This window comes from Melozone crissalis, unplaced genomic scaffold (genome assembly GCF_028551555.1).
Source record: "Melozone crissalis strain CALT ecotype California unplaced genomic scaffold, PUWL_Pcris_2 ptg000017l_1, whole genome shotgun sequence".
NCBI lineage: Eukaryota > Metazoa > Chordata > Aves > Passeriformes > Passerellidae > Melozone > Melozone crissalis.
This window is the reverse complement of record NW_026535795.1, coordinates 15,309,956-15,327,991: the sequence shown is the minus strand read 5'-3', so window position 1 is coordinate 15,327,991 and position 18,036 is coordinate 15,309,956. Positions and strand designations below refer to the sequence as shown.

Genomic DNA, 18,036 nt, shown 5'->3' with positions numbered 1-18,036 from the left:
AAATGCACACAGTGGAATATGTCAATAACCTCTCAGCAGCACATACCCTTTTTGACAGCAGAGCAAGTAAAAATAAAGCGAAGAGACTAGGCAAGGATAAGCAAACTTCTAAAAATGCAGATTCAAAAAGCTTCAAACTACTTTTAAGTTTACATACTTGCAAAATAACTCCTCCAAAACTGAATCAGTACAAACAGGTGACACTTTCAGCAAAAGTAAGTGGCAAAAAACTCCTTATCAAGGTCTGACATTAACTCTGCAAACATTGTGTTGTGTTTTACTCTGGACACAAGCAACTGAGCAACTCCACAATTTCCATTAATGCCAGCAAGACCGCACATTTTTATACCAGACAATTTCTTTCCTCCAAGGGTTTATGCATGCCTTGTCCTTTCTGTTTCAGATGAACCCTGCATGTCCTGGACTCACTTATTCACACCTCCTCCTCAAGAGCTTTCTGCAAATACTCAGTCAAATCCCAGACCACCTCCACACTCCAAGCCCCTTCTGCATGGTCTGTGCTGAAAAGCCAAACACTTCTCTGTCTTCCAGTTGGTGGGAAGCAGTAGAGGCAGCTCAAATGATCAAATCAACTAATCAGATCAAATGCCAGCTTATTTCAGACTGAAACATAACACAGGTTTAGTTGGATAGTTTTCCAAATATATCAGCATATTCCTTCATTTCTATTTAAAGTAAATAATCTTGAAAAGAAGAGAAGATGTAGGCTGAGACAGAACATCTACTTCTGAAAGCGGCAGAGGGCCTGCAGATAATAATAAAAGCACAGGCACAGCTCTATTAACAGTGCAGATTAATTAACAGATCACGATACCATCTGTCCATCAGCATTCCAGACCATTTATTTGACCATCTGCCCATGGACATTGGGAAAAGCCAAGCCTGGACTTCATTAGGGTTCATACTGCTTTCAAATAAAATGTAGGTCTCAGATTTAGGTTAATGCTTTTTAGTTCTGAGAACAACCTAAATTCATGTTGATAAAGACTGCTAAGCCCCTGTGCCAGCTCTCCACTTCATCTCCACTGCAGCCACCAGATTATGCGGGGTTGTTTACTGACACCCAGGCAATCCACTATGTATCAGGGTTAGCTTTTGTTGCTTGCATATGAACAGTTCAAGAAAACCAGGACAGCTGTATCTGGAAGTCAGCTGTACCAGAAAAGCTAAAAGCTCCCTCACACACATTCACCCCAGAATAACAAACTTCAGAAGTAGGAAGAGGAAGAAACTTGTGCTGTTGACTTTGCTCTGATCTGATCCTGGAAAGTTACTCAAAAATAAAACCAAACATACAGGGAAATTAATAGAAATTCACAATGGCATTACCCCTTTTCACCAAAGGAAAGACCTTACAAACCTTAAATATACATGTTCCATTGAAAAGTAACACATGTCAATACAGAAAACAGTGTGGGGAACCTGTGTGCCTGGTTCTACACACCTCCTAGAGTCAGTGACAGTGCTAATGACATGTTACTGAGAGAGGATTAAACTAAACACTTCTCCCATTCGTAAGCATAGCCCAGATGTGGAGAATATTTTGAAATTCCAGTTTTCAGACAGAGAGAGGTCTAAAATCACCACACAACGAACACTGAGGGTGGCTGTTACTCTGGCTGTATCCAAGGAGAAGCTAGGGTAGGAACATCAGTCAGTCCTGGAAGGAGCTGGGACCCTGAGGTTAGTTCAGTTGGTTAAGAGCATGGTGCTAATAACACCAGAGATGGTGGGTTCAATATGGGCCATTCACTTAAGAGTTGGACTCAATGATTCTTGTGGGTTCCTTCCAACTCAGCACACTCTGTGAAATTCTAGCATAGAGTTACAGCAAATCAGCAAATGACCTCAAGGCCAAGAGCACAGAGTAATACAGACAAATAAAACAGGATGTGTTCCAACAGGGAACACGTTGGATCTGCACTGCTGACAGGGTTATCAACAGTGCTGACAGAGGCTCACCTTTCCCTCACCACCCCTCTCCCTCACTGCACTGTCTGCAGCCCTGCAAGCACAGCTCAGGATGTGGTCAGCCCCAGTCAAAACTACAGCTTTAACTCCATTTAAAACAGCTTTTTTTCAACTATTAGAAAAATAAAAAGGTCTGAAATGCAGATCTCACATCACTGATGCCAAGGTATCATATTGCAAACACTACACTGTGCAAGATAATAAAATCTATCTCGCAAATTCTTTAAATTTTGCCTGAAAACTCATCAGGGCCCTTGCAGATGTCGCTGCTACTGGAAGCTGATTGAGAGCTTCACTGCACTGTAACTGGAAATCATCTTCCAGTTTTCAGCTTTCATCAGTCTGTGGCCAGTTTGTGCCTATTCTTGTCAAACTGAAATCCTCCCCAAGGCTCTTCCTCCCGCTGAAACTCAGGACAAATTAAAACACTGCCCCAGCCTAAGTGGGTGGGGCACAAGAGGATGTCCCTTCCTCTGACAGCCCTGGTAACCTTCTTCACTTCAAATTCTCCCCACACTGGTAAAGCCACACAAGTTTCACAGAGGCCTGGATGTGGCAGCCAGGTGTGCTTTGCTAAATTAAAAAGCAGCAGTAATTTTTCACAGGACACAAGCTCAGTCTCCATGTGTAAGCACAGTTCCTGGCACGAGCAACTGAGACAGAAAACCCAAGGATCCAACACAGCATCCATCCTCTCTGGCAGATTTCAGAGACTTAAACCAGCCTTTGCAGTACTTTCCAGATATGATGTGGGGAGAATGTCAAGCCAGGTGTGTCCTGAAACTACACCTTGCAGGGAGAGATGCTGGAGAAAGGTGAGGCTGGGACAACATTTACAGTCATGAGAGACACCATGTTAACATCTTGCTAAAAAAAAAAAAGTATTCTACATTAATTATATGGTTTCCCAGGAAGAACATCTTGCCTCCTGCCCCACTGTTGCCATGACCACCAGCTCACTGGTGATCTACAGTAAAGCACAGAATCAACAAGCCTGTCCTTCCTGGCCTAGCACTCCCCAGAGTACCACTCCCTGGCTGCAGACCACTCAGCTCTTCCCAAAGCTCAGCCCTGGAGAGGACAACCACAGCTCTGGGACATGCTGAGTGTGCAGGTTGGTGACTGCAGTGCCAGCTTTCTGTGGGGTTTGCCCAGCTTCAGATCTGGGGCTCTGTTTAAAGAAAAGTGCAAAGAGGTTTTCCTTGTTGAGGGAAAGTGTAGAGCCAAAAGGCAGCAGCTACACAGAGCTCTGTGCCAGGACCTCTTTCCCACCTTCCCACTCTGCTCTGGCTCCCTCAAGCCATGCTGCTCACAGCCAGGCAAGGTGTGGGCACGCCCAGAGCTTGGGTGGGTCAGTAGAGAACTGGCAGCAGAGGCCAATACACAATATATTCATATTCTTCCCAATCCTGGCACGTAGACCACAGCAGGAAGTGCCTCTGCTGTTTACACTTGCTCAAAGGCATTTGCACCTATTTTTACTCATTACCCATCTGACGTGGGAGCAAACTTTACCTCTAAAGGTAAGAGTAGATAGATGGAGACATGATAGTAAAGTGTTTTAAACCAATTATCTAACTTTATTTCAAAAGAAAAATCATTGCTTAACACTATTGCTGCTTTCCAGAGAAGGAAAAAATATGGACTACCTTCATAGGACTGTATTTACTACGTTCCTGCTGTGCACAGGCTTGCAAATGGTTTCCTGGAACCACCTACATCAACAGACCTGTAGTAAATTTATCATGATGTTGCCAGCCCCTAGTGTGCTACAGCAGTGCTGTATGACCTGCCCTGTGCTGAGCAGAGGACTACAGACACAGCAGCCTCCAACTGCTAGAGAGAAACAACAGCCACTAGAAGCATACCCATGTGCTCAGTGAGAAGGCAGCAGGATAATCTGGAATGGGAAATGAGCCTGTGCTCCACAAAATGCCCCAGAGAACCTCAGGGCTCTGTTCTGCCTATCACAGAGCCTGTCCTCTGTCTTAGATGCTGGTGGAGCAATCACTTCTACGAAGGGATTATTTATTCCTTTGGCAAGCAGAGCCATTGGGCTCACCTTTGTACCATCAATAAACTCCTGGAAAACAACCATGGCTGTGTCAAAACAGGCCCAGCAAAGCAGTGTGCTGTACCTGGGGCAGCTCTCTCACTTCCCTCTCCTCTCAAGACAAGTAGGTAGAGCATGCAAGCTCCTCCTTTCCCAGCCAGTGAACCAGATTGGACATGAAAGAACTGCAGTGTTTCAGCACACTGCATTTTTCCAATAAACTGTTATTCAGGAGACCAGCCATCCTGCAAGGTGTTGTGCAGCCTTGGCAGAGCAGTCAGCACCTCAGAACTCATGCTGCTTGGCATGAAAGGGTGAAGGGCAATTTCCATCACTGGATATATTCCAGTTCTTATTGAATAAACCTTAACAGGAGCTAAAATTAAAATCATCTCTCTCAACATTACTGCTGAGCTATGGGGAATTACCAACTGATCCTGTCTCCTACACATGATCTTACCTGACAGTCGAAGTCCTGGAAGTTGCGAGCTGCATTCTGTTAATGAAAAACAGGAAAAAAGAAAAAAAAAAGAAAAAAGGAGATCAGTATAATGCTCCAGAACACCCCCAATAACAGCATGAAAGCTTCCCATAGAGAACTCTGTTATAGCACTGTTTAGACTGGCTGCAGTCAGGTAAGCAGGGAAGTGCAAGATCTGTACAAGCAAACTCCATGCAAGATCTGCCCATTCCTATACAACAAGGTCCTAGGGCTGTAGGGAAGCTACCAGCCAAGGAAAGTGAGTGCCTGTGGGCATAGCTGAGAGTGCCCAAGCAGGGACAGATGCACATAGGAAGGACACTGGCCACAGCTGGACTGCATATGGGACTGGGTTTTGTCTATTCCTGGTGCCCATTAGGAGTTTTGCATCCAAATTGTTAAAGTACTACTGCTGGGATCTCATGTACTGAGTGCAGGAAAACAAGCCATGCAGTCAGCTTCTGTGCAGCCATTGCTGCAGGTATGGGATTGTTCCATGACAGACACCTGGCAGGGACCTGGCAAGCTCCTGAAACCCAAGTCCACGGGAACTGCACGCAGTAGCTCATCACTGACTCTTCCCAGAGGGTGACCCCTTGCATGCACGTGAACACAGTCAGTACAGCACCCACTTGGCATCCTGCAGGTTAGAAGATCTGCAGGAACCTGTCCATGTGCCTATGGGCTTTGTGAAACGCTGTCTCCAACCACACAGTAGGTTACATCACTGACAGCTATCAGCAGAAGGCTGAGCAAACCACTTGAGATGGCATCCCAGCTTAGGGATGTGTTTTAGGCATAGCACCCATTATGACTTGATACTGGCCAAATGCCAGGTACCCATGAAAGCCATTCATTCACCCTATCTTGTTCTCATCTGGGCAGAGGAGAGGGGAAAACAATTACCAAAGGGCTCATGACTCTCAACTCATGAGGACAGGGAGAAAACACTCTAAGGGTAAAACAGGTTAAAATTTAAAGGTGTAAAGTAAATTTATTATTAACAGAGTCAGAGGAGGATAATGAGACATAAAAGAAGCCTTTAAAACATCTTGTTTTTCCCCCAACCCCTTCCTCCTTCCCACCGACAGTGCAAGGAGACAGGGCATGGGGGTTTTGGTCAGTTCACCACTCGTTTGCTCAGGAAGAGGAGTCTTTTCTTTGCTATGCCATGAGGCCTCGCCCATGGGAGACAGCTCTCCATGAACTTCTCCAGCGTGGCTCTAATCTCATGAGCAGCAGTCTGCCCAAAACTGCTGCGACATGCATCACTCCCACAGGCAGTCTTCCCAATACTGCTGCGGTGTGGATCACTCGTCCACAGGGTGCAGTCCCCTAAGGATGGGTTGCTCTAGCTTGGAAGCAAAGGCTCTGTCTCTGGAGGCAGGGGTTCTCTCTCTCTATTTGGGTCTCCCACTGGATCACAGCTTTCTCTGGTATCCACCCACTCTGGCAGGAGCACTTTTCCCATGGGCTGTGAGTGGATCTCTACATCCCCCATGAACTTCGTGCCTCACAGGGGACAGTTTGTTTCACCATAGTCCTCATCATGGCTTGCAGAGGAATCTTGGCTTTAACACTTGGAGCACCTCGTCCCCCTCTTTTTCCACTGACCTTGATGTTGCCCTGTTGTTGTCCCTCACATGTGCCCACCTCCTCCTCTTCTGTGACTGCAAGTAAAACTGGTGCTCATAGGTGCTTTTGATAACGAGTTCTGCTAATTCAAAGATTCCTACAGGATCCCGCAGCTCTGAGAGGTCAATCTCATCGAGGTTCTGTGCCAGAGAGTCTCTCACCGTGTTTCTGCTGCTGGCCACGCGGCCCCGCCACCACCAAGCGGGCAGTGACGGCCACCACGGCCCCGCACTATTTAACCCCTCTCTTCCTGCGGGGCCTGGGAAGGAGAGGCTGCTGCCGCTGCCCTTCTTCCCACGCCACGGCTGGCTGGGGTTGGCCAGGCAGTAGAGGCTTGCCACGCGCTGCGCCAGGACAGCAGCAGCCGTGGCGCCTCACCACCCCAGGAGAAAACTGCGCATGCGCGTTTCAATTTTTCTTAACTGTGCCATCACAAAGGCATTACCAGCCTCTCTAATTGGGCCAACAGCATGTCCATCTTCAGAGCCATCAGAGATTGGCTCTGCTGGACATGGTGGAAGCTTTTAGCAGCTTCTCACAGAAACTACTCCTGTGGCCCTCCCTCACTACCAAAAACCTGGCTGTGCCAAATCAACAGAGCACCTTAGTACTAAAATTAATAGGAGAAAACTAGGATCACATATGGACAACAGAAACACTCCAAAAATTTCTTCTGGCTGAGCACCCTCATTCTTCCCCATGTGTAAACACATGGCTGTGTTTTCCTTGCTGCAGAGCCTTGTAAATAAGAACAAAGGTTGCTACCTATATTCTGCACTTTGAGACATTTGAAATATCTGCAAATCTGTTTTAAGAATCCATTCCCCTCTTTCCTCTGTGTGTTAAGTATGGAACTCTGGCCATGTTTTGAGCAGGACATAGCAAAAACCACTAAATCCTGAGTACTGGGGAAAAGAAAATAAAAAGCAGTGTCCTCTTATTTCAGTTTGAGACCCTGAAATTAATTGAGATTTCTGACACCATCACCAGCTCATGAAGCAGGTCAGTTCACCCATTTCTTTATGGAGAAACGAAAAATGTCTGTATACTGCACTGGATTTGGATGGTGCACACTGAGTAAAAAAAAGGTGATCAGCATTTGTACTTAGAAAAGTCTGAGATTCCCCAAGTGAATGGGGAGGAAATGACACAAAGCAAGGAATGAGGCTCTGAATTGGGCTGCTTGTTGTCAAGGCATACCATGAGGCAAAAGAAGCTGATGTGCCCTGACTCTCACATACTTGATTTTAACACACTGAAAACCTGACTTTAAAGCATTTATTCATTGTCTTAATTTGAGAAACTTTAAGGTGAGTTTTTCAGGCCTCTAAACATGCCATGGCTGCACCTCAAAGCACAGAGCTGCCTTGGCTGACTTAATCCAGCCTAAGGGCTGCCCCATTTCATTTCCTGAATCTGGCTCTGACATTTCGATAACTTTTCACTGAGGCTGAATTAACAGGAGTCAAAGGTGCCAGAACAACAAAGTGTCACTGGGATAGTTTTTCTGATCAGGCAATACTCTCTTTTTCTCTCTCTTTCAACAAAATGGGAACATTTGAAGTTCCTTTGCTTCCCCAGTAAAAAGTGGCTGCATTTTAATGAGCCTGAATGAGGTGAACAAACATTGTGTATTTTACTTTCCTGCACTTGATATGAGTTACAAAATAATTAACATTAAGTTACACGCAAACAAAATAGTGTTTATATTCTTCAAAAGTCAAGTTTGTAACTTTTTGCTGATTTGAGGCAGAAAAAAGCCAGGACTCAGTGATCCACAGTGGCATTACCTATAGTTCAGACCAGTGAACAAGATACAACCAATTTCCACTTCCACTGGTAATTCCACTGGTTTAAGAGTCTGAGACACCAGAGCTCCTTCTGTGTGTACAGTAGCCTTTGTGTCTGAGGAGTTCATGAGCACTCACTCATTAGCACCTTAAGAGTGTTACAGTACTATTTCTGGCCATTAATCCATGCTGGCTCAAACTCCTATATCTAAAGTGGGTTGTCAGTAAAAACCTTAGTGAACTCTCAGCTCAATAGATTTTGGACTCTGATATGTTGCACAGAACAGCAGGTTATTGCAGCACACCCTCATGCTCCAGAAACTATGTCTAAAAAGTACACGTTTTTCTCAATCTTGAAAGCTCTAATAAAGGCCAGACCTTGGAGGTGGCTGCTCCCTGAGGCCCTCATTTTGTAAAAGTGTGAAAAGGAGAGCCACAGCATATTTCTCTTCCCATGCAGTACTGAGGATGGTTCTGGAGCTACCCTTCATATTTCTCCCTACTGAGATATTAAATATTTCCTGTAACTTCAACACTGAGTTAAGCAAAGAAGTAATCATTCTGTGTGTGCCCTTCTGCACCCTGGTTAACATCACTTGGTGTTCTGTTTGGGTGAGAACTCAGCATTTGAACCACAATGGACACCACAGTAAGGAGTGGATGGGGCTGACCAGGCAATACTTAAGACTGGAAACTTATAAAGGGAAAACCACTTTGATCTGGCATACCTCAACGTCTCTGACTTTGGTCAGCTGACTGAAGCAAGGGCAATCTACCCAGTTCAAATACAGAAAATCCCAGGAGAATCATGAGCAAGATCTGGGCCACTGCCTTTAGGAAGTTTGTCTTCTGTAAATGTTTCTCTCTTGTTTTGAAATTACAAACTGCCCTCAATGCCTGTATTCCATATTTTTATTTGCTGATCTACACTGATTTTCTACTTTCAAGACTCACCCTTCCAGGAAACATTTTTTTTTAAATGGTGGAAGCCCAGTAGTCAGCACTAGTCTGTCAGATCAGGCAGCTGGACTGCAGATTTCAGCTGAGTTTTTAGATTTTACAGATACTAAAAACTGATATGTTAGAACACTAAAGAAATGAGTGAAAACTAATCAGTACAGATTAAAACATAGCAGATTTCCAGAGATTTCACCCATTTTGTGGGGGACAATGCAGTCTTCTGCAAGCACACAGTGAGTGGACAAAGCACCACAGACAGCCCTTTGGCAGCACAAGCCAGGTCCTGATCATCAGCCATCAAACAGCAAAGCCTTAGGAACTCATTCCCACATCATCAGACTTGGCTGTGAGCTATGGAAAGTGACCAAACCACGTTGCTCATGATCACAGTCTGCAGATGCAAGATGCTAGATCTTCCCTGTAGTGAACTTAGGCACTCTCCACAACAGTTTGTGGCAGAATCTACTGAGCCCAGATGGCTCTTCCCCAGAACACAGAGTGAAAGGCTTAAACAGCTACTGCGATACAGTGATTTTCCAAAGCCTCAGTATTGCATAAATCTGGGCTGTTCTAACTGGGGTCTGCAGACATTAAAAGGAAATTACCCTCCATTACTAAATCCAGGGAGACAGGGCTATTTTAGGGGTCAAAACACTAAAGGATCAATTAAGACAGAATATTTTCAACAAAAAAAAAGTAAAAAAAACCAAACCAAACAACAAAACAAAACAAGAACAACCCAAAACCAACCAAACAAAAACCAGGATACAATACAGCACTTCCCTAACAAGGAGAAACTTATTAGGGGTTCTACAGCAACACCAGGTCAGGAATGGGATCACCTTTCTAACTGCTGTCCAGCCTTTGGAAATCCTCAGTACAGGCATGACATACTGGCCAGGACTCCAAAATTACCTGAATTGTTTTGGTCTGTCTTTCCCGGAGACTTTGGAAGAGTAGGTGGTGGTAGATTATCAGAGTGGGGAAGAATTTACTGGGTTTCAGTACTTAAGGTACTTCAATCTGTGGACAGATTCTGGCAGCTAGGGCTCCTTGCCAGACACAAAGTTATCCTGAGTACACCTGTGAGTACACCTGGAGCAGCCAGCATTACCTTGTCATTCAGGAGTGGCTTGATCTCTGTCAGCTGAACATCCTGCAGTTCATCCATTGTGCTGGAATTAGGGCCAATTACTCCTCAAAGCAACAAATAGGGATTCTGAAACAAAGGCATATTGTTAGAAACAGCATTACAAGACATGCTAATCAAAGAATGCTGAGAGATTTTTCATTAGACTTGTCTGTGCTTCAAATTAAGCCTGCAAGAAGCCGGTTCTTGATGCAACACAAAGCACCTGTAAAATGCAGAAGGCAAACCCTGTGCTGCTCTCACTGTGTCAGTCTGGTTACTCCTTGCCCTGCCCACAGAAAGCTGCCCTTGAAAGCTCAGGCCTTTCAAGTGAGAAACTGCATCTACTTCCATGCTTTGCTGGTATTTCAGCCATAGCTTGTCTAGAAACGAACTGGAAATTACCTGATCAGCAGAGTGAAAAGCTGTTTAGTATGTGGTAATACTGACTTCCCCTGCCATGCCCTACATACCCAAACCCCAGCATCCTGCCACCAAAGGCAAGGCTGTGCTGTATTCCTGAGACATACAGCCAAAACCACACCCCCACACAGGAGACAGAGGTGTGGAGATCCACGCTCCTTGCTGGCAGAGCATAAGAGAGTCCAGAACTCAGGGCAGCCCTTGCCGTACAAGGTGAGATATAAAAATGGCCCCAGATAGTGCAGGTCCAGTGAAACATGTGCAGACAACACTGTTAGCTTGGCAGCCCAAACCATCACTCTACCAGATAGTGCAGAGTCAGCAAATGAAAGAAAAAAATGTAATCAACAGTATAAGAAGCTGCCATATGTCTGTAGGAAATTGCTGTTACCACGGAGCCAGAGGAGAGATCTTCGAGTATAAATACAGCAATGAAGATGGATGAATAACATGGCTGAGTTTACAAGGCATTTGATTTTTACTCTAGACACTCTAGCTGTGTTTCTAGACAGAAGAATTTTTAGTGCAAGCACCTGCAAGCAACATGAAAAGGGCTCTGGCAAGAGATGACCACACCTGCAGACTATGTGGTTGCTCAGGAAAATTGTACCTATATTGTTGCAGATGAAATAAACAAAGTCATCAACTTCATTTGATGGAACAGAAGTAAGCATGTGGTGGACTTTCTGGGCATCAGCTGAGTGTGCCACGAAAATACTTTTGAATACTGTCACAAATCAAATTCTTTGTTTAAGATATTACAGGCTCACTAACCACAGAAGAAAAAGAGTGGGAAAAGAACTCCTGTGTTCACCACCCACCTTAATTCAACACAAACATGCTGGGGAGGAAGGGTCCCCTTCACCCCAAATGCTGCAAAGCTGCACCCTTTGTGCCAGAACTAACACGGGGAGGGGGGCTGAAGCCAGTCTGTCACAAAACAAATAAAACCAAAATGCCTTTCCTTCTGAAAATCAGCCATAGGAACATATGTCTCTTTTAGCTTTGGGAAACTCAATTATTTTTCTTTTTCAGACTTCTTTTGCTGTAAAACATACCAGTTGTGAGAGTTTCAAGAAATCAGTTAATCTACAGATAACAGCCCCCTTCTTTCACAATGAATTTTTATTCAGAAGAGGAGTAAGAGCCATTATGTAGTGCACTCTAAGCCCCAGAGGAAAGCTCTTTACTGTCATACTGCTGAGATATTATGGAATAAAAAAAAAAAAAAAATTCTACTAAGGAATTACAACTTCCATATATACTGGGACTGATCAAGAGCTCAACATTTACCAGGTTCTCTCCAGAACAGCATCACATGAGGTTACAGACACAAAAGGAATTTCAAACAAGCATCACAAAGCTTATCTGCAGATAAGGCGCAGACAGGTGACCCAGTACTAGAATGACCACCTTCACCTCATTAGTGGGACAGCATATCCCTTCTCTTATGCTCCTTTGAAAAGACACCTGCTGGTAGCAGGCAAGAAGGTCACACTTATTCTTGGGGTCACCCAAAAGACAAAGAAATTGTCCACTCTACCCAAAGGAACAAAAAGCTGCGCACACACCAGCCACCTTTTTCTGTGGGTTTTTATATACATGGGAGTTTTCCTGAACCTTGAGTTCACACCTTGCATTTTTGCCTAAACCAGAGTCTAAAGAGAAGGAGGACACCAATATAATAACCCCTCTCCACTGAGCTGTGGCTGACCAAAGAACATATTAGAGCACCAATTGCTCTGCATTAGATTGCTCAAAGAAACTTTTGCTACAGCCTTGCAGATATCTCTTCTATTTTCCCCTGAGCTATACAAAGTCCCAGAGAGGCCTGAGATGCATCCTACACAAATCTGCCCAGGTATGCTGTTTGCGGTCAATACAAGCACATCTATGAAGTGTGCAAAGTCTAGAGCAGGAGAGACACACATTTTATGCCCATGCACTACATTGTTAATCATTTATTATATGAGAAGAATAAAAACCTAGTTGGGGTTCAAAGCAAGAATTATCAAATGCATTTATCTCATCAACTTGGATTTAATACTTGGTCTCTAGATACAACTACAGTGCACACAATAAGCAATATTGAAACAACTCTGAAATGAATCTGATTCTTATCTTCCTAGTCCACTATTGCTCTAAATGCTGTCTCAAGGGAAGGGGGTTCTCTAGGGCAAGATGCTGTTAGCCATAATGTGCAGTATATGCTGCCCCTTCCTTAAAACAAGCTGGATAGCAACAAAAAAGGACTGCTAATTTAGATGCTGAGATTTATGTGAAACTTCCTTGAGACAGAAGAGACAACCTTCCTTAACACCAGCTGGGCTCAAATAGCTGTGAAAACCTTTGAAGGGAAGTTTGCAGAAGAGGAAGAGACTCGCTTTGCAGAGAGTATGCAGCACAGTCAGCCTGGGAAGCTCCTCAGCTCATAGCACATTCTCACCCAGAAGTAAGAACTATGAAGGGTCCCTCCAGTGGGGCCCAAATGCTGAGGTGAGCCAGGAAGTCACTGACAACTGCTCTAATGAGAGCAAAATCACACAGAAAGATTAAACCTGCACAGCCTCAGATAGTGGATTTTTTTCCTAAAAATTTAGAGTCTATACCTATTCACCTAGCTTGTAAAGTTTTTTCAAGACTTTTTGAAGGAAAAGGCATAGGGGGTCACCATCACTCCTTGCAAGCAGCTTTCTTAGCTTGCTGAACCAGCTCTTCCCAGTCCACTCACTGGTGAGCTCTCCAGAAAATGGCTGACACAGCCTCAGGACTTCATTTTAATCTGGTCAGAGGGTATTCCATTGGCAGATGCACATACTTCTCTCTTCCCAAGATCTTAGCAAGCTCAGTGATTGCCCTAGATTAAATCTGGGTAATTTGTCATTACAGCATAAAATCTACTAGCTGTATATGACTATTTGCCACAACTTCACCTGAACACCCTGCTATGTCAACATAGCACGTGTTTTGGTTTGAAACATGGCAAATGGGCACATTTGAGCAAAAAAGGCCTAAAAAACTCTACATCCTAAAGAGGATGCTTTGTAGTAGAGAGACCTTTGCAGAGCACATCTCCAAGTACAGAAGCAAAGGAAAGGATGGGGTGTTGGTGAGCTGGGGTATCCTCCCTTCCAACTGTGCTAAGACTCCTTGTAAAAGCTCTGCAGACTTGTCTGCCCAGGAGCCAATTTACTCCCTCCATTCCTCCTGTTATTTAAAGAGACAAACAGGTCATTTCATAAGCTGAACGCAAGTTTAAAATACCACAACAAAGCAGCATAAATATTCATAACACTGAAAAGATTTTTGTAGAAGTCAGGTCACAGGCAAAGCAAAAGGTTTGCCTGAAACAATTCATGTATAAATGATACATTTTTTTCTATAAATGGCCCAGTACTACCTGCTTTGCAAGTATTCCTCTTGCCTCTGTTTATATCTTACTATAAATACACTCAAATCCCCCAACTGAAACGATCTATCCCTTTCCAAAGGGTTCTTAAAGGCTGAAGTAGATTCTATGTTCCTTGAAAACCAGTAAAACAAGAATCTAGGAAAGATGTGGTGAATTATTAAGCACAGAGACTAGAATCAGGGTAGAAGACAGAAGGCTACAAAAAAACAAGGCAGGTGAACCCCAGAAAGAAACCATCTACCTATAAATAAGATCTTAAATACATGTTTGCATGTTTACTCTAAGACAAGGCTGCTCTCAATTTACATCATTTCAATATACAAAGAAAGAAACTGGAGTTAAGTTCAGTAGTCAAGACCATAAGTACGACAGGCCTGGACCCACTGAGTGTGAGGTGCAGCATCTGTAGATTCTGAGGCTCTGCTGTCTGCTCATTGAAGCTCTGGCACAACTGCTTCCTGCAGGGTTTGGAGCTGCAAGAGCTGCAGAGCTGCATCTTGAATTCAAATCTGTTTTCTTACGGAGGTACAATCTCTTCACACTATTCAGGAACTCAGTGCAACCAAACCTTGCATTCAGAGGCTAAAAATTCTTGGGTTTTCACCTCAATTTGACTATAGCTTATAATGTGTCACCTCCATAGGCACTTACACTCTTACTTTGTATATTAACCACACCAAGGCAAAATTACACCCATCAGTTGTCAAGCTATGCTACAAAACATGGCATTAAATGTACCTAAGCATATGCTCCCTCATTTGGCAGACAAGCTGAAGAAGCTCCTCTCTTGGGACTCACAGCCATGACAGTCCGGGTAAGGTTCCAGAGAACCATTCCCTGACAAGCCAGCTACGTCTCATAAGATGGAAAGCAGAAGTGTTGCTCCCAGGTATGCAAATGAAGATGAAAATAAACCCACAATTTGCAACCCATGCCAGAACAAAAGTACACTATCCATGATCTGCAGGCTTACTGCTCAAGCATTTATTTCTTGAGCCATTTTGCTGTGTAGCTCATCACTGCAACTTCTCCCTTTCTTTATAAGGGGATTCCCACTTCCTGTGCCTCCTGTGTTGTTCTCCCATAGAGGGGAAAACCAGCTGTCTGGCAGGGCTCCTCAGCCTGGCTGGGCAAACCACAGTCTAGGCATATAGATCTCAGCTAATTTTCATTTATGGGCCTTGAGACCCTTGGGCATTCCTATTCTGTTGTTCCTCTGCCCTGTGCAAGCCTCTGGACAGCAATGTGCTTCCCAAAACCTGCACGGGCAACTCTGTTTTCTAAACTAAAATGCTGGCTGACATGGTAAAGTTCCAGAGAAACAGGCAAAGGGCCCGAATTCACTTTCAAAGTATTTTCCAAGGTTGCTCACTTTGCATTCCAGCTCATGTATTTTTGGAACCATGCCACATGGTGCTCCACCTCTAAGATAAACAGCGTGCCTACAGAAAGAAATTGTGTTCTTCTTCACCAGTGCAGTCCCAGGTTCTGCCGTTGCCAAAATGGTTTTTGCTTTTATATTTCCTTCATATATATTCATAGCTCTGTAGATTATTGTTGCATAGTTACATAGTTCCTAGCTAACTCCAGTACTCTTCCCTACCCTGACAGGCAGAAAGACAAAACACATTCCTGAGGCTCCAAGCCCTGGGGGCCCATGGTTAGACTCTGTGGGAGCCAAGGTTGAAACCAGCTCATCGAGATACATTTTCATAAAAAAAGTTTAGTTCTTATCTAAGAAGGGGGAGAAGTCACAAAAGGAGGAATTACCTCATCACTTCTGCTTCTAATTGGGGATTCTTGTCAATTATACTAATTTGCTAAAATTACAAAGCTGTATTCACCCTATGTGGGGGTTGGCATTTTTCCATATCTGCTCCTGGAGGCCCCCAATAAAGACCAGCCTGTATATTACCTCCTATAATAATGTTGTCTCAAAAGTGTTTTGTTTTATTCCTAGCTCTTTAAGGCATCACTGCATTTGAGCAAAGCAACAGCAGCTTCCTATGCCATGATTTTACATCCCTGGAATCTGAGCTACACCTAGGACAGAAATGTCAGCTGGTGCATATAAGTTTCTAAGATGTTTAAACAATATCTACATTTATCAATGGTTTTGTAAGAAAAAGGTCTGTGCCTAGCTTTCCATTAATTCTGGATGAATCCAATTTTAATTCAAAGCAATGTCATACTGCTATGGGTGTAACTGAGCTCAGCAAGGATGACGCTGTCCCTGCCGAATGCCTGAATTAACAGGCATTGACTATAGGGCTGATTAAGCAAGAATGCAATAAAGTCTTTAAGTGTTTTACATTGTCTGGATCAGTGCCCCTGAAAACAGAACTATGCTGAGCTCCCCTATACAGGACAGTCCAAGAAGTTTTAGAGTGGTGACACCCAGGATATAAACTGGAATGAGAAATTTCTGTGATGAAAATTGTGTAAATTATTGTCTTTGAAAAAGTCTCTTCTGATAATGGTATCCCTTGTAAATGGCTTTGCAAATGAAATAAGCTGACTGTTACCACCATTATTATGTTAGGGTTGCAGTGCTGGAGACAGGCACCCGACTGAGTGCACCAAGGGTCACAAGACAACAGCCAATATTTGTTGATGGACGTGCCCTTTTACAGGGGGCTCCAAATTCCTGCAGTTGAACAACTGATTGGTCAAGATCTCACTGGCCAATGATAGGTCTGCATTCAGGACTGAATGGGATTGCCTGGGGTCCTCAGCTCGAGCTCCAATCCAGCCTATCACTGCCTTACCCAGGAACTTGTTTACCTCTGTAACAAACTAGGCTAGCCAAATTGGGTTTCTGTTATGGCCAAATTTATCTGTTCAGCTTCAAACCAGCTGTAGCTGTGACAAGTCATGTTACTCACATGATGTTCTATGTCCTTTGCTGCCCAGAGGCATCCCACTAAAGCAACACCAGTGTTAGCCAGTGTCAGAGTCCACAGAGCTCAGACTAAACCAGAGATCTTCTTGCCAGTTTCATGGTGAAGGACATGTTCAAATGGATCTGTTCCAAGATGCTTTCTGTCTTCTGGGTTAACTACTCCCATCAGCCCTGTAGTCCAGGACGTCCCACCCGTGCACGGGTGAGGGCTCCTGAGGGTTTTGGCTACATGTTTGCCCAAATCAAAACAATCAGCAGTATCACTATTGAGGCATCCACAGCACTTTCTGCCCCTGCCATCTCCTCCCTGTCCTGTGTGCCCACCCTTCAGCACTGTGCAGCTGAACTCAATTGCTCCCCAGCACACACCCACCCATGGCAAGTGGGGAAAATGCTGTCTTCAGTAGGAACATGCTTTTAAGCAGCTTAGGATGAAATCTGACTGCTTTCCACCAGATCCTTCATTTCCTCTGCAGTTTTATTTTCAAGCTTGTTTCTGCTTCATTTCAGCCATGCTTCCTACTGATCAACTGTGTTTTCACACTTAAGGTGAAAAAAAATTAATCAAATGTGAATACACATTGCATTGAGCAAAGTAAAGCATTCCAGAGCAAGGTGGAGTGGAAATCTGTTTAAATGAGATTTGAATAACGATTTTTATCATTAAATATCACATTTCAATTTACTGAAATTTAATGCTGATTTTGCATTTTATTTATCTTACTGAAAAAGTTGCATTTTCACTGGCTTCTAAACATTAAATTGCAGTGACTCAAGGCCAGGTTAGATGGGGCTTGGAACAACTTGGTCTAGTGGAAGGTGGACTTAAAGGACCCTTTCAACACAAACCATTCCATAATATAACCATTCCACCAAACTGAGCCTTCTTGCTGTCTGTGAAGAACCAGTATTTAAGCTATTGTATAGCTAAACAAAGAATTATTTAGACCTCAGTTTTAATATTTTCTAATGCAATTTAGATTGATATTTTTTAGTTCATTTGTGGGGAGTGCTACTGGGACAGAAGAAAAATATTGAAATCAAAAGCACAAGAAAATTTGAGGAGTAACTCTTATTTAAAATTTGTGTTCACTCAAATATATAAATTGTACAACCTAAACCCAACATAGTAATGTATTCACTGGTGAAGGTGATCCCTTGGCATGAACAGGGTAATACATACACACACAAATATATGTGCAGTCTGGATAAACTAAACTTAAAAATCATCACAGACACATGTAAAATTCAGGAAGAAC

The 18,036-nt window shown here is 43.7% G+C and overlaps 1 protein-coding gene across 4 annotated transcripts in view; it reads right to left on the bottom strand.

Moving 5' to 3' along the window:
• Positions 1-18,036, bottom strand: part of NDRG3 (NDRG family member 3) — a 58,487-nt gene that overhangs the window by 21,557 nt on the left and 18,894 nt on the right. For all 4 annotated transcript variants that reach the window (XM_054274450.1, XM_054274452.1, XM_054274453.1 and 1 more), the window contains 2 exons: positions 10,026-10,130; positions 4,506-4,541 (listed from right to left, as the gene is read on the bottom strand). In XM_054274450.1, coding sequence (XP_054130425.1) covers positions 4,506-4,541; positions 10,026-10,082 — 93 coding nt within the window. In that variant the 5' untranslated portion in view covers positions 10,083-10,130. The remainder of the gene's footprint in view (positions 1-4,505; positions 4,542-10,025; positions 10,131-18,036) is intronic.